This window comes from Manis pentadactyla, chromosome 16 (genome assembly GCF_030020395.1).
Source record: "Manis pentadactyla isolate mManPen7 chromosome 16, mManPen7.hap1, whole genome shotgun sequence".
Taxonomy (NCBI): Eukaryota; Metazoa; Chordata; class Mammalia; order Pholidota; family Manidae; genus Manis; species Manis pentadactyla.
In genome coordinates, this window is record NC_080034.1 from 26,082,248 (window position 1) to 26,105,784 (window position 23,537).

The 23,537-nt window shown below is 39.2% G+C and overlaps 1 protein-coding gene across 1 annotated transcript; it reads left to right on the forward strand.

Annotated features, from left to right (window-relative positions):
• Nucleotides 1-4,016: 4,016 nt before the first annotated feature.
• On the forward strand, nt 4,017-16,218 carry ENPP5 (ectonucleotide pyrophosphatase/phosphodiesterase family member 5). Its single transcript, XM_036927402.2, has 4 exons — nt 4,017-4,175; nt 7,343-8,206; nt 10,196-10,372; nt 14,906-16,218. Exons 2-4 carry the CDS (start codon nt 7,378-7,380, stop codon nt 15,331-15,333), a joined length of 1,434 nt encoding a protein of 477 aa, XP_036783297.2. The 5' UTR covers nt 4,017-4,175; nt 7,343-7,377; the 3' UTR covers nt 15,334-16,218.
• Nucleotides 16,219-23,537: the final 7,319 nt, after the last annotated feature.

Below are 23,537 nucleotides of genomic sequence, written 5' to 3' on the forward strand. Positions count from 1 at the left end.
ATAATTTACATAGCATAAAATTAAATATTTTCAGGTATATAGTTCTCTGTATTTCCACAAACTTAGCCCTGTAACCACCATCACAATTAAAACTCCCTCACATGAGAGAGGTCCCTTGTTCTCCTTTGTAGCCAGTCCCTCCTTTACCCCATTCCTAGAGTTCACCAATCTGGTTTCTGTCCCCATCGTTTTGCCTTTTCTAGAAGGTCATATAAATGGAATGATACATTAAATAGCCATTTATGTGTGGCTTCTTTCACATAGCAAATTCTTTTGAGACTCATCCATGTTGTTGCACATATTAACACTTCATTCCTTCTCATTGTTGAATAGTATTCCGTTTTTGGATTTGCCACAATTTGCTTATCCATTCAGACCTGAGGGACATTTGGGTTGTTTCTAGTTTTTAATAAGAATAAAGCTGCTATTAAAATTTGCTTATAAATTTTTGAATAGATATCCTCTTTGTTTCTCTTGTCTAAAAACCCAGGAGTGTAAGTCCATCATACATGATACGCATATTTCACTTTATAAGCAACTTACAAATTGTTTTCCAAAGTGGCTCTACATTCCCACTAGCAAGATAGGGTAGTTGCAGTCCCCACATCCTCTTTAGCACTAACTTGACAGTTTCCTTGATCTGAGCCATTTTAGTAATAGTTCATGAACTCTTCATCTGGTCTGAGCTATAAAAATCAACCCTTCTGCTAGCTGCATGTATTTGGTTGACTATGTCCCCTCAACATTCACATTCACCTGGAACCTCAGAATGTGTCCTTATTTGGAAATAGGATCTTTGCTTATGTTAGTTAAGTTTAGATCAAGTCTTACTAGATTAAAGTGGGTCTTACTTCCAATAACTGGCATCCTTATAAGAAGTCCATATGAAGACACAGAGACACACAGAAGACACCATGCCATGCTGGAGGCAGTCAGTGGAGTTCTGCTGCAAAAAGCCAAGGAACATCAGAAACCACCAGAAGCCAGAAGAGACAAGGAAGGATTATTTTGTCCTTAGAGCCTCTGGAGGGAGTGTGGCCCTACTGACATCTAATTTCAGGCTTCTAGCCTTCCAAACTGTGAGAGAATAAATTCTGTTGTTGCAAGCCACCCAGTATGGGGTAGCTTTTGACAGTAGCCCTAGGAAAACAATACACGCTATGAATACAATTTACAAAATAAAATAATTCAAAGCAGCTTATAAGGTTATATTTGAATTACATAGAGCTTTCTGAGAATAAAAGCAAAATTTTCTGTGTGAAAATATAGTTCATTAGCAGCCTAAATTACTAATGGGCATAAAACTACTCAAAGTTTTTGAATAATCTACAATTCAACTTTTCACACACAGGGGTAAGCTTCTGCTAATGAGTTCAAATTAGTGAAGGGCTACTGTTCATCAAGAATTAAGGTCAGTCCAGAACCACAGTCCCGGTGGTTCCTAGCCTGTGGCTGTTGAATATATGAGGCCCGTGTTTTGCAGACTGTCCTATAAAGGATTCAGAGATAACCTTTCTTTTAGTTTAGTCATTTTGGTATAATGTGTTGCAACCACAGAAAGATTTTTAAAAATTTAAAATAATTTGTTCATTTTCCCTACCATGTGGTATAGACTAGTTTTGAAAACAGAATGTCTCTGGCAGAGCCAGTCTTGGTTATTTCATAATGAACAGCTCAGATTTCAGTTTTAGCACAAACCTCTTCCAGCTCCTGAGGAAGAAAATAATCCAGCCCTCAAACCTCTATTAGACTTCGTTGAGCATGCAGAGGAATGCCTATCCCCACCCCAAAACCCGTGAAAGGAGTTGGTTCTCCTGTTACTCCATTATTCAAAAAAATATTATTAGCTCAATGATGATTATAATAATTCAGTAATAAAAAAGGAATAGCTACAGTAAATAGCAGGTTGTGGTTTATGCCACCATAATCTGCTGAGTAGTTATTGCAACTGGACAGAAACTGAGGCCACAGGCAAGCTAGGGGGGCTGGTATCAATGCGTGAACAGGAATTCCATGTTTTTATGATCATTCCTCTATCTATACCATTTAAGCCAGATTTTTTCCCCATTAGCAACATGAGTTATATAACAAAACTATCAGCTGAATACTAGCGGTCGTTATATGAAAGTCTGGAAAGTGTCTCTGGCCCACTTACTGAGTCCCCACTGAGGATTTTTTCCGTGCTGTGCTCTGTGGTTAACAGCTGCACCATGCCTATTTCACTGGGGTAGCTGGTGAGTATAATCTTGCCTTCCATAAAAAGTTTGCAGAGCAAGGCAGTGTCATCTGAACAGAGTCCAGCAATGTTCAGTGAACCAGATAAAAGGCTGGTTTTCACTCCTGCTCCCTGATCTGCATAAGCTGTTTTCTGAGTGTTCAGGAGAACATAGGGTTGGCCTATTTGTTGGGGACAAGGACTTATAATATCAGATCACCCTGTTCTAAGTTTGGGCAATTTCAAAGGACAGGGCTTTGGGGTCTTGGAACAAACTGTATAACTTCACTGTTACTGGGTCTGCCTAAACCCAAAAACCAGCATTCCCCACCCCTACCCCAATCCCCATCCTACATGTGGAAAACCACAAACTCAAGTTATTACCAAAAATAAGGTGGTGGTAAAGTGCCCAGATGCCCTTTGGGATGGTGTGACCCAATTAAAAGGGACTGGTTGGGGTAAGGATTGTCCCTCTATGAGAAGCTGAGAGAAAGATAAAAATTATGATCAAAATGTTTGCCTGGTTTAATAAAATATCAGCAGGAATGTCTATTTATTTTACAGTTCCAGTACACCAGACTCCAGCAACCAAGTCCCCAATTCTAGGAACCAGGGAATGTGAGCTCCACACAAAAGCCAAAGCCACTGGTTTTGCTCTTGTTTTATGGGCTAATAGTTGCTGAAACTTAAGTTGTGACCGCTAAGCAGATACTACTGATACTATTGCCCATTGTAGGGTGGTCAGAATTAGGCCTGGGAATTGTGTAGACAGACAAATCCTTTCAGGAGAGCTGGAAGTCAGTGCTATAATTTATGGTAAAAAGAGTTGGGATCAAATTGTCAAACTGTACATGCCCACATTCCCTCTGGCCTAAAGATACCATTGACTCAAAAAAAAAAAAACCTTGAAAAATCAATCACCTATAAAGGCACAGAAGAAACAGGGCTACTAACAAACCAGAAGAGTTTCTAAAAGAGAATATCAAACCTGAAGCATCACTAAATATTTGGAAACAAAGCTAGAAGCAGAGTCTGGTGGCTAGATGCAACCATCAGAATAGCGGCTCAGCCTCTCCATGCAAATTAACCTAATCTTGAACCTGGCTGGGTTTAATTTGTGCATTCTCGGGTGTCACACTACTGCAGAACCCTCAGAGACCTTACATCGCAAAACTGGACAAGGAACATTATGGTTGCAGAGCTGGCTAAATTAAATCCTTTTAAATTAATTTTTTTCTGAGGTAAAGCAGGTAACTGATAAAAGAAAAAAAGAAAATTGCACTGTCCATTCCACACCCTGGGGTTTTCAGGTGTTCCTTACAGCAAAGTCCAGGGTATGGCGTCGCCAATTGTGATAAGAGAAATAAATTTTAAAAAAAACTCCAGATGAGAGTTAAGAGAATAAAAGTAGATTTCAACTAAAACGGTGAGTTTTGGGGCACAGAAGCCACTGGAGCAACGCATTATAATCTCTGAGTCACTGACAACAGCACAGAAGCTCTGTCCTGGAGAAAAGGCCACCGCAGGAAGGTCTTAAGACAAGGCGGAAGAAGGTCCTCACCGAGAGTGGGACTCCTGGGCCCTCCGGCCTCCCCTCCTGCCCCGCGCTACCCGCCTGCCCTTTGCCCCCGCAGCACCGCCCCCTCCAGCCTCCAAACCAGGCAGCGCCCGCCCCCGCTTTCCCGGTCTACTGGCGGTGCGGCGACTGCCAAGATCCCTGCTATGGCGGTAACAGTCTTGCAGTAGCCAATGGGAGCCAGGGGCGGGGCCTGCGGCGGGGAGGCGGAGCTGGTCAGGTGCTCCGCGCCGAGATGCAGCGCAGGTGAGCGGCTGCGAGGTCAAGGGGTGTCCCACGCTACCGCTACGTCTCTGCTCTGGCCCCGGGTCTGCGGGCAGGAGCCCCTCCAGCCCTCGCTCCCATTGCCCCGAGCCAATGCGGAGTGGCCGGATCGCTGCGAGGGTGAGTCCGGGGGAGTGGGGCGGCTTGCCTCCCTGGGACCCGCACGGCCCCGTGCGCCCCCCCGCAACTACCCGCCTTTCCACAGCGCGCGCGGCCTGTGTACACACACAGCCCACGTCGGGGCCTGTGCCCGCCTCGGTGGGCGGCCACTCTGCGGACTGGGAACTTCCTTCCCCGCGGCTAGGACGGAATCCCAGTGGAGGAGATGGGACGTTGCCTCATGACCTCCTCTGGAGGTCTGTTCCCGCCTTGCACACCTTCCCTTTCACTTGCCGTCTTTCTGTTTTTTGGCTCCCCCTTCCCTCCAGATTTCCCAGGCTTCCTGTAGGGGAAGAATTACAGAGAAGGAACTGGAAATCAGCTCAGTGAAATCTGGACCCAGAGCTAGGGACTCTGTTACCCGGCTGAGTTGTTCTTGGTTCTTGTACCGCAGAGACAAAGAATTGAAAGGCCGAGACAGAAGAGCACAGTAGAGCGAAAGTTTTATGTGAATACACTCCAAGGGAGGGGTGGGCCAGGGTCAAGGTAGACAAAGGCCTTAATCCCTTAGGTGGGAGGCCTTTGTATTACTGTCTGGCCGGGAGCGCTCATCTGTTTGACGAGTGGGGGTCATTTGATTGACAGGTCCGTCTACAGCCACTCCTTCAGTGGGCATGCCCTTTTCCCATGAGTAGGTGTGATTTGGGCCGTTCTTATGTTCTCTTGTACCGTCTTGGGATCTGGGATCTGGTTGGGACCGGTTTGGCCTGATCCCCTTAGGCAAGCAAATTACCTCCCTGCAAAGCCTTTGCTGTCTTCACCTGTGACCCCCTACCTGGGCCGAGTTAGGTCGGGTTTTTCTTTGAACTTCATCTTCCACTTCACAGGCTGCTCATGTCTGTCTGTCTACCTAGTATTCCTAACAACTCTACTGCACTGTGAAGCATTTTGTACATGGAAAAGAAAACAATTTGAGATTTCTTAAATACCCACCTCCACCTTTCTGTTCATTGCTTTAAGTCATTGATGTGAAAATGTTGGTTCTTTTTACCAAACATTCCTAAGCTTTTAGACAACACTTCGCCTTTACTTTAGTTTGTCCCAGGCAAGCAACTGCTTACAGTTGATGAATTAATTTGCTAAGAGGTAAGTCAGGTGTTTCATGAGCTGATTCATTTTTTTAGCCTTAAATTATTTTTGGTTCATATTAGCTTTACTTGTGTTCGGAAGGTGAGGGAAAAAGTGGAGCTACCAGCCTCGATATTGTTAGTAAATCAGTTTATTGAGACTGATTCTTACAGTTCCTTCATTAAGACTGGCAGTTGGAAACATTATTGCCTTTTGGGGAACAGTTTTTTAATTTAATTTTTGAACCATTGGATACCAATAAAAAACGATTTCGGTTTAAATAATGTTCTAGGTATGGTGAAATCATAGTTTCAAAAGACAAACAAGAATTATACATCTGAAAGGAAAGCAAGCCTGTCAACCAGTTTTTATTGACCTATACATATATATATACACCAAGGCAAGACAGGGTCTATTTTTGAGATTTTAAAATGTCCAAAGCATATTCAAATTAAGATGTCAAAATCTGAATTCAAGAGATTTTTCTTAGCACAAAATATGATTAGAACCAAGTTCTGGTGGGCTTAGGAATTATACCTTCATGAAAGAATGGACAGGAAAAGGGGAGAACAAACGACCCTTGTTTGATTTGCAAGCCGATGAGAACTGACAAAATACGCATATGTATTGTTTACCCATATTGGTGCTTATTAGCTTTTTTGGAGAAAATCTTTTTAGAAATATATACAGGTTAAAAAAACAAAAACAAGGAGCCAAGAACCATGATCCAGAGAGATTATTTAATCGTGGGCAGTGCCTTTTCTAATGTATCACTGATAAGATCAAATGTTGACAAATTTTAATGTTAAGAAGGTCAACATCAAATTTCAGAATTGTTTATACTTAGTGCAGAATCTAATTGTTACAAAGGCTATGCTTTAGTTATTACTAAATGAATGCAGATTACATTTCACAAATATGTTTGAATGTCACAGACTGTATGTCACTTTGCTAGGTAGAAAGATAGGTATCAGCAGCCAGGGAAGGGGCAGAAAAAGTTCCTGGCAAAATGCCCAGGTAGGGAGGTCCCACGGGAGGACAACCAAGCTTTGCAGGGAGATAACTTCTAGTCTATTGGGACCAGGCTAAACTGGTCCCAACCAGGTCCCAACACATCCAATAGAACAAAACTAAGAACCACCCAAACCACACCTCCTCATAATCTCATTAAATAAAACTGTAGTTTTGTCCCCGACCCCCACACAGCCTGGGCTTTTCTGTGTGCATTCTGGGAAAAGGCATGCGCACCAAGAGGAATGGGTGTATAACTTACAGCTGTCAATCTAAAAAGCGCTTCCCAGCCTGATGGTAAAATAGACCCACCCCTAGAAGTTCAGCCCTTTGTCTACCTTGACCCTGGCTGGCTGCTCCCTTGGAGCGTATTCAGATAAAACTACCCACTCCTCCGTTGGAGCGTATTCAAATAACACTTTCCCTCTACCTCACTGTTTTGTCACGGTAGGCTACAGGAACTGAGGAGAACAAATCCGTACAACTTCAAGAAACCAAGTTCATCTATTTTCTCTTTCATAACATCTATAACCATGATGTGCCAACATTAGGCTTTAGCTTTGGAAAATAGAGGTGTATGCATACATTTTTTAAAGCATTACTGTTGGATTTGCTAATGGTAATTCTTGCTAGGTTCCTATAGTTGTTTTGACCGTAATGGTAAATATGTTCACAGGTCTTTGACTATCTACACATTGCTGACCAGAAGTCATGTCTGGGTCAACCTAAAAATGTTTCTGAAAAGTTTTGTTTTTCTGGATAGTAAATCATTATTAAATGATTTAATTATTATTAAAACAATTTCTTCGAAGAATTGTTTTGATAAGTTCTTGAGAAGTTGGACAGTTTCTAAAATGCAACTAGACTTCTTAGTTTTATTATAAATGTAGCCCCAGGCCTCTTGCTTAAGTTTGGAGTTCTGCAACAATCCTTCCAGGCTGTGATTTATGATACAGCTGGAATTACTAAATGCCCTCACTGTCAGTTTGTGGGTAAAGTATACAAAACAAAGTTATTGTCATTAACTTCTGTATTTTTTTTTTCTACAGATTATTTTACACTGAACTGATCAAATACTTTGAAAATGACTTCAAAGCTCCCCTGGGTGTCCTTCATACTCGCTGCATTAATACCTTCGATTACATTTTCTCTCAAACCTGACCAGGAAAAGGTTCTTCTGGTTTCATTTGATGGATTCCGTTGGGATTACTTATATAGAGTTCCAACACCCCATTTTCATTATGTTATGAAATATGGTGTTCGTGTGAAGCAAGTTACTAACATTTTCATTACAAAGACCTACCCTAACCATTATACTTTGGTAACTGGCCTCTTTGCAGAGAATCATGGGATTGTTGCCAATGACATGTTTGATCCTATTCTGAACAAATCTTTCTCCTTGGATAACATGAATATTTACAATTCTGAGTTTTGGGAAGAAGCAACACCAATATGGATCACAAATCAGAGGGCAGGACATACTAGCGGGGCAGCCATGTGGCCTGGAACAGATGTAGAAATACATAAGAGCTTTCCTACTCACTACATGCCTTATAATGAGTCCATTTCATTTGAAGATAGAGTTGCCAAAATTATTGAATGGTTTACATCAGAGGAGCCCATAAATCTTGGTCTTCTCTATTGGGAAGAGCCTGACGACACAGGCCACAGTTTGGGGCCTGACAGCCCGCTCATGGGGCCTGTCATTGCAGATGTTGACAAGAAGTTAGGGTATCTCATACAGATGCTGAAGAAGGCAACGGTGTGGGACCGTCTGAACCTAATCATCACAAGTGACCATGGAATGAGCCAGTGTTCTGAGGGAAGGGTGATAGAACTAGACCAGTATCTGGCTAAAGACCACTATAGCCTGATAGACCAGTCTCCAGTAGCAGCTATCTTGCCAAAGGAAGGTAAGTTGGATGAGTGGTGATCTGTGGCCTTGTCTGCATGTGCCCAGTTGGACACTGAACTGATCTGGTACTTTGAAAATGAATTCAGAACTCTGGGTGTCATTACTTGCTGCATTAATACCTCCAATTTTTGTTTCTGTGTCTTTAAGATATGCTTGCCTGTGTCACAGTAATCTGGGATTTGATCCTTGAACTCTGAAACAGCAAGATCTCTTCTCAGAGTCTAATTTTTCACTTTTTCCAAAAATTGTCAAGTCAATGCTCTTTATATATTTGTGTCAGATGGACATAACCATTTTGGAACCACTGAATATGATGAAAGCTACAGCCTGCCTTCTCAGAAAAATTGAGATGGAAAGATAAATACGGAATATGCATGTAATTACAGTGATTTTGTGGAAGCCCTAAAGCTTCCTTTAGATCCTTTTATGGGACCTTCTTGTAGGGAAGCAGTGCACTGTGTAGAAGGGAGAAAGCTTTGGTCGGCCTGAGATTATTTTTCTTATCTAAAGGAGGGGGAAGTGATAACAGTACCTTGAACTTTTCTACAAACCTCTTCTGGGGTGCTTCGAACAGTTACCCTGTCACCTTGTTACTATTTCTACTTTAATGATGAACTAGCTCAAAAGGCTTAACATCCCCATCACAGTGTAAGTGCAGAGTGAGACTTAATCAGGCCTGCTCTCCTGACTTCTATTTTAATCACATCCTAGATTAGGTATCAAATGAGACAACAGATTATAAAAAGCTGAATACCTCACAAATGAGAATGAAATGCCTCATGGGGATTAAGAGGATCATAGGAAATGAGATTAAAATATGCATATGCACCTACACACAAACTTCTCAACAAATTCAATATAAAATAGCAAGTTTTTTGGTGTTGAGGAAAATCACATTCACCCTCCAGTTTTTATAAAATTGGAATGTGTTGCCTTATTGGGGTGTGAGATGCAGGGAGGAAGCCTCACAAATGGATCTGAACAATAAGAGAATTAAAGATAGTGCCCAGGTTTATTCTATGAATTTACAGGGAGTACTTGTGGAATACCTCCAGGGTTTTAAAGAACCTTCCATCATAGAAGCAGTTTTCCACCACCAATCTGCCCTTTCCCAACCCTCAGCCTCCAGTCACCATGCTTGCTATTTTTTTTTAATGAAAGTACAGTTGATCCACAACATTATATTAATTCCAGATGTACAACGTAGTGATTCGACATACATATACATTACAAAATGGTTACCATGTAAATGTAGTTACCATCTGTCAACATACAAAGGTATTCCAATGTTAACTGACCATCCCCATGCTCTACTTTGATTCTCATGACTCATTGGAAGTCTGTACCTCTGTCCTCTTCACCTGTATCACCCATTCCCCTATGGCAACCACCAGTTCTCTGTTTTTATGAGTCTGTTTCTGGATTTTTGTTTGTTCGTGTGTGTTGCTTTTTGTTTTTAATTCCACATGTAAGTGAACTCTTGGTATTTTTCTCTGACTTATTTCGCTGAGCATAATACCATGTAAGTCCACCCGTGTTGTTGAGAATGGCAAGATATCATTTTTGTATGGCTGCGTAACCATATTTTCTTGTCTAGAGATTCTCTGTCTACAGTCATCACCACCAGAACTTAGCTCTGTTTCTGTCTGGGTATTGCAGTGCCGTTGGCATTTCACTTTACCAGGTAGTACGTGTGTGTATGTATAAATCTTCAAATTAGAGACTCAAGATTCCAGATTATATGTCTTCTAATTCTGTAAAGTCATTTTACTTAAAATAGAAGATTAATTATTTGCTTCCCCATCAGGATTCTTTTCCTTAAAGGGATGGGACTTCTGAAGTGTCTGTCTGTATTTCATTATGCTCAGCTTGCTGGCTTTTTATTGCAGTGGAGTCTGCTGTGAAGAAATCTTGACTTCTGTTGCCATGGTTGTTTCTCTGATTAAAGCAGTGTGCTTGTTCCGAATACCTCTCCCTTCTCTTTTAGGGAAGTTTGATGAAGTCTATGAAGCACTAGCTTATGCGCATCCTAATCTTACTGTTTACAAAAAAGAAGAGATTCCTGAACAATGGCATTATAAATACAACAGGAAAGTTCAGCCAATCATAGCAGTGGCTGACGAAGGATGGCACATCGTGCAGAATAAGTCAGATGGCTTTCTGTGTGAGTATGTTACAGTATTTCTGCATCATTGTTTGCTAAAGTGGAGGGTGTGGATAATATAGCAGTTTATTTACTGATTGAGTAAGTAGCTAGTGTCATACATGAATAGCAAAATAAAGATCCTTGGGGCTTTAGAAGACGTTACCTAAAAGTGAAATACTTACTTCTCTTGAAGTCATCAGACTAAAGATATGCACAGTGACTTATACTGCTAATTATAACCATCTGTTCCTGAGAAAATACCATAACTGAAATGTATAAATCGAATTATATGCGTACATCAGAGATACTGTGGGTTCAGTTCCAGACCACTGCCATAAAGCAAATAGCACAGTAAAGAGAGTTGAATGAAGTTTTGGTTTCCTAGCACATCTCAAAGTTAGGCTTACACCATACTGTGCTCTGCTAAGTGTGCAGCAGCGTTATGTCTAAAAACAGTGCACACACCTTAAGTAAAGGACACTTTATTGCTAAAAATGTTTACCATCACCTGCGCTTTCAGCAAGTAGAGTCACTGATCACAGATCACCATAACAAATGTAATAATAATGAAGCTTTAAATATTGCAAGAGCAGACACAAAGTGAGCAAATGCCATTGGAAAAATGGTGCCAGTTGATTTGCTCAGCACAGGGTTACCACAAACCGTCAGTTGGAAAAAATGCAGTATCTGCCAAGAAACACAGTAAGGCAAAGCACAGTACAATGAGTTATGCCTGTGTCGTCTGCATCTCTTTTATGTTCTGGTTTCATGATAATTTAATCTCTGTCTTTATTTGCAATTGCTAGCTATCTGGTTTCTTTTGTCCTTCTGGCTCTACCAAATATAGGCCAGCTTTGTTCTACAGCTTGGAACATTTCTAAAAGGTCATGCATATGGCATGGATGATAATTTATCAAGACACATTTTTGCTAATAACCTGGTGATAGAATTGGAACTATTTCCACTGAAAAAATGGAGAATATAATGGAAATCCCATTTAAAATTCAAACATGCAATATAAGGTGCTTTCTGCAATCCTTACTGTATAATTTTCTCTTCCTGTAGATCTTTTAACAGGTCACTCAAATAGAATCATCCACAGGATTTTACTCCTCTTTGCTGTGTGCATTTGCATATTTGCTTTCAAACTCCCTGACTTTTTCCTGCTGCCAGACTCCCTGCTCTGTTTTGTATTGCCAGGTGCTGACCACTGCAGACTGTTTGCAAACTGGCTTCTGATTAGGTTTAGCCAGTAGAAGACCCTGGCCGAAGCTTTAGTTTGTGGGAAGCCAGTGTCTTTGTTCCACATGCTTTCTGCCTTGGGCTATGTCTCTAACGGTAACTTCATTTCTGCTGTGATCCCAGCTCCCTCTGAACAACTGTTTGCACAGCCTCAGCTCCTACTACGTAGGCGTGGCCTTTGGGGTTTGGTAACACGGTCTCTTCCTTCTGTCCCTCCAGTTCTGGGGGCCGTAGGAGGTTCCTACTGTTGCACAGTCACTGAGTAATGGCGCCATCTCATACTTGCTTCTCAGCTCTTCAGCACTTACAACTAGTCCCTATACGAAATTCCCTCCATTGGACTATCCAGCATGGGTTCTGCTTTCCTGGTTGGTACAAATATTAACATACATTAGCGATCAGTTCACTGAGAGTTGTTCCTACGGTTATTTGAATGTTGAAGGAACTACATTGTGTCAACACTATCTAGAAATGCTTTGTTAGGCACTGGTCCATGATATACATAAGATGTATAAAAATGTCCCTTTAGGTAGAATTGGGTTCCTGTCATGTTTATTGATGGGAAACAAGCCATCATCTGACAGTGACATTGCTGTAGTGCGTGTGGATCATAGTGGCAGATGTGTATAGGTGCATAGTTTCTGATTCTTACAACAGGTGTTACATATAGGTAATGATCTGCAAACCATGCCAGGGTAGCTGTTGTAAGGAAGCCTTTAAAAATAGTTTCTTTGGCTATGAGAAACTCTTACTCGTCTGTGTTCAGATTTTCATGTGTTGTGCGTGTAGCGCTTAATTAGAAGAGCTGCTCAAAAAAGGCCTGCTATCTCTGCAGTGATTTGTACTTTACAGTTAACATAAATTTAAGGGGCCCTTGCCGGAAGATGACTGGTTAGCCAGAGACGGGTAAGATTCCTCAAGGGAGGAACAACCTAAGACAGGCACAGTTGCAGGGGGGCCATCATTGGATCATTTTGATCCATTGGGGATCAAAAGAGGTGAGGCTTAGAACCTCACCCCCACTGTTTTGAGAGAAATCTTCTGCATCCGTGGAAGTTTTGGTGCCCTTGTCTAAATTAGATTAATACTTAGGCTATAGGCACAGACCTGATCATCTACATTTGCCCTCTTACAGCACTGAATTATGTTTTCTACCTTTATCTTGCATCTACCTACCACTCCAGCATTTTATTTAAAAAAAATAATAATAATAAGGGAGAAATGTGGGATTTACATATAAATCAAATATAAAAATCAGACAAATGAGCATATCTGACTTGATTGTTTATAGTTCATGATGCGTGATCAAAACCGAAAGTTTCTGTGATAGGACTGCCCTTGCACTGTTCACCATGTAAGAACTTATTCACCATGTAAGAACTTATTCACTATGTAAGAACTTGTTCATTATGCATCAGAAGATTGGAGACTGTTGAGAATTAGGCTTGGGGTTAATGATTGTGCATTTAGTCCCCTATACAGAATTTTATTGTTGTTAACAACCTTTTGATCAATAAATATGAGAGATGCCCTCTCAAAAAAAAAAAGAAAAATTTAAGGGGCCCTTGAAATTTTGGTTTGGTGAACACAATTAGATGATAGATTGTTGAGAGAAACCCCAGTGCTTCTGTTTATTGGGTGTCAGGATGGCCAAGTGGTCTAAAGCGCCAGAAGCTCCGCTTCCCCTATTTGTGTTATGTAATGTTCAACATAATTATTTATTCATCAAATATATGAAATAATTATTTATTAAACAAATAATTCTTGGGCACTACAGTCCTCCGAGGCCTGAGTTCCAAAAGCCCAATGTGCAAATGCGATGGTTCTCAGAATGTGTTCCCAGGACCAGCAGTATCCAGATCACCTGGAAACTTGTTAAAAATGCAGATTCTTGTGCCCAACTCAGAGCTACTGAATTAGAAAGTATAAGGGTTGAACCCAGCAATCTGTGTTTTCACATGAGTCTACCCAGGGTCTTCTACACTGCAGTTTGGTAACCACTGCTCTTAGGCATCCATTATTAAATATCATCTCCTGGATCAAACATTTATAGTAGAAGCCATCACCACAAAGTCTGTTTGCGTGAGAAAGGTTTAGTAAGTCATAATGAGTTCGTTTCAAATCTCCTTTTCTACTAGGAAGTGTGATATGAGAGAATGACCTTCATGACTGAATCTAGATCCTAGCTTAGAAAAGTGAACAATCATCAGTCAATTACAGATTGTAAAATGACATATTGCCCAGTGTTATTCTCAGTTAATTAACAGGAATGGCAGGGTGCCCTATCAGATCATTACTAGTGATTCCATAAATCCAGCACTATTTTTTTTTTTAATAAACTCAAAAGAATCATGGCATTTAGAATGACTTGTTGAGATGGGTTTTGCCAGGCAGATTTGGAATTTGAAAAGATGCCTAAGGGTCAGTTCATGACTTTCAGAGGAATTGAGGATTTTCTTTGTTGCAGTGTTTGGGTTCCCATTGCATGTTTCCCTGTAGCGAATGTAGGTGGAACAGGCTGATTGGCTGGTCATTGTCCTCCCACGTTCCAGGTAAAGCCTGTCAGTTTCTTAGGTTGCCATATCCACAGTGGCTCCTTACCTTGTATGTACCCTGATACTGCGCTAGGCATACGTGCCTTTAAAATGCAACTTTTATTTTGCAGGCATTTTCCTCCTTCAGTTTTTTACCACTTAATAAGACTCCTCAAGTTTTTACTTTATTTCTAGCCACACTAAAGCACACAGTGCTGATAGATCTTGATCTGAACCAGACAAGCTTTTACCCACAAATCCTGACCTTCATTTGTCCCTAGTGGATGGTAGCGGTTACTAGAGGTTTTGTTTTTGTGGTATCTTTTGGTTTTCATTGCTGTTTTTAGCCTTTTACTGGTAATTATGAATTTTTATCTTCATGAGTAAAAGCACCTTTATCTCTACCTTTAGAACAGTAATTGGAACAAAGTAGATACCTAACAAGTATTTGCTGAATGTTTATCTGACTCCCCAAATAAAAGTCACTTTCATTCTCCCCTGACCTGGCTCAGCTTTGCTTATTATTAAATCCCTTTCTCCTCTGGCTGAAGGTAATATTGGCTGGTGAGAAAGGTTTTTTTATCAGTTGACTTTTATTCTAAAGTAAATTGTGATGTTGACATCAGCAGAGATTGTTGGTAGAAGACTGATTTTAGAAGTCAAGTAAGATAAAATTTGCATTTGCATTTAAGTTCAGAATCTGATGATACAATGGTTTTTTCCATTTTAATGCGATCTGATTGGCTAACTTATTCTTGGCATTTTATCTTTACAGTAGGCAACCATGGTTATGATAACGCATTAGCAGAAATGCACCCAATCTTTTTAGCCCACGGGCCTGCCTTCAAAAAGAATTTCACCAAAGAAGCCATGAACTCCACCGATCTGTACCCACTGCTCTGCCACCTCCTCAATATCACTGCCATGCCACACAATGGATCATTCAGGAATGTCCAGGATCTGCTCAGTTCAACAACTCCAAGAGCAATTCCTTACACGCAGAGCACTACACTCCTCCATGGTGGTGTCAAACCAAGAGAATATGAACAAAATGAGTCATATGCTTATTTCATAGGGGTCTCTCTCGGTAGCATTTTAGTTATTGTATTTTTTATAATCCTTGTTAAGCATTTAATTCGCAGTCAGATCCCTGCCTTACCAGATATGCAGGCTGAAATAGTTCAACCATTGTTGCAAGCCTAATGCTTCCTTGAGGTGGAGATTGTATAATTATGTCAGTATTTAGAGGTTTCAGATTCTAGGAACCCGGTTCCTGATGTTTGCACAGACCATTAGGCAGTTGCATACATACACAGGCACAATAACATACACACACACGGGCGGACCAAAATACACATATTTGCAGAGGATTAACTATGTGGAAATGTGTTTGTGTTGTTCTTTCTAGTTTAGGGTAGATAAGTTCCTGCCATATTTGGACTTGGCACATATAATGTACATATTTAGCAACTTTGCACCACTTAAAGTAGCTTACATATTGCACTTTCAATTATGCTTCTGGTAGGTACTTTTATGCACTTTATGGACGGTTATGTCTTATAACTTGGTTGAAAAAGACAACCTTCTGTATCCATGTCACAGAATCCTTGCTACCTATTCTTTGAACTGAATGAAATTTCTAATAATTCCTAAATAATGTAGAAGTCTATCTCAAATTGGGAGAGCAAGAAGAAAGAACTGTTGAAAATTAAACATGACATCCTTTGAACATTGAATTTCAGAGAGATGCATTCCCAACAGAATGATACATCTGGTATTCCCTGTCAGGTTTCATTTTAAAGGTCATGTCTTTTCATTTTATTTTTCAAAAAAAGATTGAAATACAGATTAATTCTAACCATGTTTTTTCTGTCATAAAATTCATTATTGCTACTTCCTGGTAAGTTGTTTTACTCTGATTTTTGTAATAATGAAGACATCATGAATATACATTTCTTCCCTATGTAGTCTAGCACTGGTCTGAACAGAAGAGATTGCATACCATCTCAGCAGTGTTTTCTCTTAAATAATATAGCTTCTTTGAAAATTAAATCACTGTTGCATTAAAAATCTAATTAGGTAAAATAATGTTTGTTTTCTTTCTGGTAATATGCAGTAACAGCATAAGCCATCTTTTAGATTTGTGCATTTGAAGATAATGGAGTTGCAAGAGAGCAGACTATTGGGGAAAATGTAGGCCGCCCAGTTCTTGAAAAGAGCTGTGGAGCGTGGGGGAAAGGGAATTAGGCCAATCGCTTTAGGTTCACGCAGTACCCAGAGCAGTGCTAGAAGAGTTCCTGATGGCAAAAGCTAGAAGTAACTCTTAGAGGTAACAGGTACTGAAACGAGAGCTGAGCTTGTACCCTTGTTACATGAAGTATTTGTTCACTCACCAAGTACTCAGTGCAATCAAAGGTGAATTCAAGTTCACAAAGAGACTACCTCCTGGATGGTTTTTTTCATCCACCTCATCATCGCTTCTCTCATTCTAGCCACCTAAAGCTGCACTTAGATCCCCAGTAGGTTGGGGAAAGGGCAGTGTTACCTATGTGTTTTAGAGGAAAGAATAGCTTTCCTTATAGAAAAAAAACCAGTTCAGAGAGGTATGCCCCACAGATAATGCTATGATTTGGTGCATTTTTATGTACCAGCTGGCCAATAAGTTGGTAAAATCGTACATGAATTCTAGAAAGAAAGGATTAAATGAGATGTAAAGAAGTGGTGTGTCATTAAACTTAAGTACTTGCAAAATGAAGGTGAATGAGTCATTTTTTTAAGTGATAATACCAATAAGCATTAGCACCTAATTCTTGTTATACAACTTCCTAATAGGATAGAATAGCGTCACTGGAAACCTACTGTAGATTAAAAAGCTGAAAGTTAGATGGTAGATAGCATACTCCTCAAGATGTCTGACCTCTGGATAAGACATTTTAGAATACGCAGCCACTCATACTGGCTTGCACTGTAACTCATTTGTATTACCGAGATGCCAATACGACTGAAAGGTGAAATTGGTCTATTTAAAAGGATCACTACTTAAACTAATTGTTGCATTAAATTCATTTTGGAAGTTTCTATTAAGAAAAATTTTCTAACGATGAAATTGCTACCAGCTGAGATGGTAGCATGAAATTGCTACCAGCTGAGATGCCGTGTTTCTCAGAATTGTGTCTTGGAGGTGACGAAGAATGAAGGCAGCAGACTAGTTTGGAGCAACCAGAAATGTCTAATGAGAAGTGAGGAGGAAAGAGAAGGACTCCCTCTAACCAGGAGGGGCTCCAAGAGAGGACATGTTAGGGCTGCAAAACTGGGTGCAAGTGGCTGGGAGTTGTTGCTATGGCCAAGCTAAGATCAAAGGGAAGAGAAAAACTCCCCTTTCAGGCTGATTTCCAAAATGTCCAGGATGAGGCTTCTTGTTTACTACAAAGCCTTGACCGTGACCTTACTGGGGCCCTGAGCTCTATCTGCCTGTGTCCCAGTTAACACCTGCCTCAAAATCATTAAAGTTCTGATAGGAAGATCTGAGTATTGAATGGTTTCTTAACAGATACATAACTCTTCTATAAAATAGGAGAGTTTTAAACTTTGCTGGGAAAATCTGGTCATTCATATCCTTGGATAGCTTTCTTATTGCTTTGTTTTACCTGCATGTATTTATGGTCAAGCTGCATGCGGTGATCACAGAAAAAAAATTTAGACTAGCTAATCTTACTAATTATAAGAATTTTAAAAGGTCAGAGGAATGGAGTTCCCCCAACCCTGCTATTTTTTCCTCATCCTCCATCAACTAAGTTGTATAAGTTTTGTACAAACTTGATAAGATTTATTCGATGTATGTTTTGAATTTGTACTTCCTTTGCCACCTAACATTTAAGATTGCTTTTCGGAATGTTTTACGACCTAAGGTAAAACTAGGATCCTGTTATTAATCTATTGTTTACAGAAAAATCTAATAAAGATCTAGCTCTTCTAGTTCTCAGATGTTTTCAGCTACTCATTAAGGGGGACAAACTTGAGAATCATAGAGTCAAGAGAGATCTAAGGGACCATTCACCCCGTGATTTAGCAAGGGCCCTTGAAAGCTGTGAGGTGACTTGGTGTGACATCAGTGCCAGTGGAAGTAGGACCAGATATCCTGATGTAATCTGGGGGTAAGGACTTGAACATAATGAGTTCTGAGGGGACACAATTCAGTCTGTAGCAGAGGATGCAGAACAAAAAAGCTAGGAAAATGAGAAGCTGAACAAGAAAATGCATTTGTATCTGCAACTTAGTAATACTCCATTGTCTTCCTTCAGGGTTGTTACTGAGAAGTCTTAAGCCAGTTTATGTGTTACCTCTCTTGTCTCATACCCAATGCCATAACGATTGAGCCACACAACTCTGGGTCAGGCAGAAAGGGGTAAATATAGTCAGGTTGCATCTGTGGGAAGTTAGTTGAAGCCACGATGAAACTACGGTAAGGTGTGGGCTGCGTGGATTTGAAGTGATATACAGAGATGTCTAAGACACCCACGCATGTACGGATTCTTGATTTTAACAGATGTCATCAATTCTGTTCCCATTTGTCCTTGTGTCAATAGCATACTGTGTTAAGTACTATATCTTTATGATAGTTCCTCGATATCCAATAGAGTAAGGTCTGCCATTTTGTTTTTTTCAAGATTGTCTTGGTCCTTTGCATTTCTACATAGATCTTAGTCAGCTTATACAAGTCTATACTAAAAGTAAAACCCTGTGAGAATTGCTTGGATGCCGTGATCAAATTGAGAAAATTTTCATTTTGTTTTCTGCTGATAGAGAAGTAATTTTTGTGTATTGACTTGATATCCAACAATTTTGTGAAGCTCACTTATACTTTATGGATTCCTTTGGATTTTCTATGTATGCAGTCATGTTATTTGTGGATAGGACAGTTTTGTGACTTTTCAATTCTTATTTCTTTTTGTTGCCTTGTACTTGTTAGGGACCTCCAGGACAATGCTACCTAGAAGTGATGAGAGAGGACATCCTTGCCTTGCTCCTGATTTTAGAGAAAGACATTAAGTATTTCACCACTCAGTATATTACCTGTAGGCTTATGATATTGTGATTAAGTTATGATATTAACTAGGTTTTTGGCGTATATATACATAAATAAAGACATCTATCAGCCTAAGTTACCTTCTGTTCCAAAATTGGTGAGCTATTTTGTTTTGAATAATAAATGCTGAATTTTGCCAAATGCTTTTTTCAGGTTTATTGACATCTTTTTTTTTTCCCCTATTAATGTGGAGGGTGACATTGATTTTCAAATATCAACTAATATTGTACTGCTGGGATAAATTCCACTTTTTTATGTGTATTAACCTTTTGCAGTACTGCCAAATTTAAATAATGTTTTGTCCAGGAATTTTGCTCATAGGGATATTGATTTATAATTTCAGTTTCATATCTTTGTCAGATTTTGGTACCAGGATTATGCTGGTCTCAAAAAACTAGTTATTTTCCTTTTTCCTCTATGTTCTGTGTGAGTTTGTGTAAAATCATTTCTTAAATGTTATAGGATTAATACGTGAAACCACCTGTACTTGGAGTTTTCTTTGTGGGGATGTCTTGATAACTAATTTTTGTGATACAAGGCTATTATGATTTACTATTTGAAAATGTATCAATTTTGGTAAATTGCAATCTTAAGGAATTTGTCCATTGTGTCTAAATTGTGAGTTGTATTGCCATAATCCCTTAATCCTTTTGAAATATGTAGGATCTGTAGTGATCCCTGATTTATTACTGATACTGCTAATTTGTGCTATCTCCCTTTTTTCTTAGTCAATCTTGCTAGGGGGTTATAAATTTTACTAATATTTAGAAAACTAAATTTTGTCTTTATTAACATTCTCTATTTGTCTTTCCTATTTCATTGATTTTATCTTTAACTTCTTCCCTTCCACTCACTTTGGATTATTTTCTTCATCTTTTACTAGCTTCTAAAGTGGAAACTTAAATCACTGATGTTTGAACTTTCCCCTCAAAGGCAGACATTCAGAGTTGTAAGTTTCCCTCAAATTAGTGCTTTAGTTACATACTCTATAAAATGGATGTTATAAATTCATTATAAATCAGTAAAGTGTATTTTCTCATTTATCTTAGGATCTCTATTTAGAAGGGTATTGTTTAATTTCCAAATATTTAAGGTTTTTCTAGATATTTTTGTTACTGAATCTAACTTAATTTCATTGTGGTCAGAAAACACTTTGTAATACTGCAATCCTTTGAGATTATTTTCTGAGAGTTTTTTTATGGACCTGCATATGATCTATCTTACTGATAATTCCACTTAAAAAGAATATGTCCTCTGCAGTTTGGGGCTATAATCTTCTCTAAATAGCATTGAAGTTAATGTAGTTGATATCATTATTTGGATGTTGAATATCCTTGCCGATTTTTTATCTTGGTCTAGTAGTTAACATCAATTACTTTAAGAGAGGGGTGCAAAATTCTTGTTTTGGATTCTCTTTCTTTAGATCCATTGCTTTTTGATTCACAAAATTTAAAGCTCTTTTTAGGTGCGAACATTTAGAATTACTGCCTTCCTGATATATCAGTCCCTCTCAGTGTCTGGAAATACTTGTCTTGAAGATTGCTTTATTTGATATAATACAGTTTCTCCAGCTTTCTTACCAGTTTCTTTCCAGTTAGTTTGCATGGTATTTCATTTTCTATCCTTTTGCTTTTACTTTCTCTTTGAATTGTGTCTCTTGACTGTTTGTAGCTGGATCTTGCTTTTTAACCTTATGTGATGTAATCTGCCGTTTAATTGGAATGTTCAGTCTATTTACATCTAGTTATTGATGTGTTTCGATTTCATTAGCCATTTTGCTTTTTCCCGCCCTCATTTGAGATAGGTTTATAGCTCTTGCTTTTTGGTGCTATCTTTACCAGGTTTGATATCAATGTTACATTCACTTCAAAAATTCATGTATTTTTTTTTAATACTAGTTTTATGAGGCAAATACAACATTAATAATTAAACCTGATAAAGAGGCACTAAAAAATACTAAGTCTTTTGGGGCTGGTACTTATTTGTGTAATAGTTTATAACTTTCCCAGTCTTTAATACAGAAATCATTCTGTTTTAGTATTCTTTCTCTACCGGAGTCAGTTTTGTCTAATTGTTCCTAGAAAGTTACTCGTTTAATCTGTATTTTCAAACTCATTTGTGTAAAATAGACTATTAGGATTTTGAAGTGTTATGCTTCTCTTTGTGGGTTTTTAACACCTTTTTTTCCCCTCCTCCCATCCCACTGGGTTTTTTTCTAAATTAGATTTTCAGCCTCTCAGCTGCCTCTTCCAAATTCACAGATGCTATTAGGGGCTCACGTTTATAGATTTCTTCTTCTGAATCTTGGCCTCTTGGTTCTTCACTTTCTTATTTCTTTTACATTGTGTCCAGTTTTCCTAGTCCTTAGCAAAAGGATTGGTTTGAATTACAGTCTACCATTACTGGAAACAGAACTCCATGCCCTTTTATGATTTAAAGAGAAAAAAACCAAATAGAGCCTTTGCAGATATTTTGTGTAAATAGCATGTTCACTGCCTTCAGTGGACAATTCAAACAATAATGCAAATCAGCCTAGATCTGACTGGATCCCTTTTATAAAATATGTATCTGTAAGGTAGGGTTGTCTCGATTTGTTTTGGAGTTCATTTCTTTATCCTTTCCATCCCCTGGTCTATGAAAGTGAAGTTAAGCATGGTAGGAATGAAAATCATGCTGACGAGATGGATCCCTGCACTTACAGGTCTGTCACACACAGTGGAGGGCTGAACCAGAGACATGTGTCTGGAAACCATTAGCATGAACTTGTCAGTAGATGAGCTCACTAGATTCAGTTTATGGATGGTAGAAACCAGATTTCAGAGGTCCAGGAGGAAGGTGTGTGGGAGGCAGAGGCCTATGTAGCGGTTTGGCTTGCTTTTTGGGTTAAGACTCTGCCTCTGCCTTGCAGGTAATTTTGGCCATGAGACATGAGTCACAGGAATTAGGAGTTTAAACACCAACCACCGCTTGCACACACACATATAATAGGGTTCAGAACTCTAGTTGACACCTTGAACAACGCAGGGATTAGGGGTGTTAGCCCCATTCCCTGCCCCCTATGCAGTAAGAAATGTGCATATAATTCTTTTGAGTCCCCCCAAACCTAACCACTAATAGCCTATTGTTGACCGGAAGCCTTAATGATAACAGGGTCAGTTAACACATCTTTTGTATGTTGTGTTATAAACTATTGTTACAATAAAGTATGCTAAAGTCTTTTAAAATTGTCACAAATCTCCAAAAAATGTTCTAATGTATTTATTGAAATAAAAAACCTGTATATAAGTGGAACTGCAGAGTTCAAACCCATGCTCAAGGGTCACCTGTGTATATATAGAGAGAGACACACATACATATACGTTACAATCAGTGTGTTTGTGTGTAAGAAGGACCCCAGGACCCAACAGGCTCACTCGGATTCTCACATATTCTCCAAAGCAATGGTTGTGGGTGTTTGCATGTGTGTGTTTGGGGAGGGAGGGAAGACTAACGGTACCTGAATACTATCACCAAGGAGGGCAGGGATGGGGGAAAGGTGAAGCTGGCATCCAAACTTAAGCAATCACAGAGCCTTGCTCTGTGAAATAATTCTGGATCTGAGGAGCTCAGCAACAAGAGTTAAACCATGATTAGATATAAGTAACTTGTTGATATAGTCTTACCATCTTTGAAATGCTAGAGAATTCTCTTCCAGAGTAAAGAAAGTACCTTTTGTTCTTTTGTTTTCCCACAGTTCTTAGCAGTGTAAAAATAGGACATGAATCACTGTTTTACTGGAGGAAACTTTGTTGAATCTATATTCAGTTGGACAAGACATTAAATACTTACGGCTATGTACAAAACAGTGTAAATAATATAATTCCCCCTTCACCTCTAGTGTTCTGGTCAGGTTTTTCAAACTTTTTCCCTAATACAAGTCAATAAATTATATTTCTGGAAGGTCTGTAAAATTTATTTTGGATTTCATTCCAAGAAATCCTTAAGCTGGATTGTATGTTTATGTACTGTTTTAAAAACTTTGTTTAATGTTTATAAGCTTAATCCTGGTTTTAAAAATGTCTGTAGTGAATGCCTATGTGGATTATTGCAGTATTGCCAAGTCATGTCAACATCTATGACTACATGTGTATTTTGTCAGAAGGTGACATGTTCAGAAAAGCCAATGACAATGCATTATATATAATTACAGTAAGAATGTTTGACATTTTATTCACATAATTTTTAAAATTACAAGCAAAGTTCAAAATAGAAATACCATTTGACCCAGGAATTCCACTTGTACGAATTTACCCCAAGAATGCAGCACTCCAATTTGAAAAAG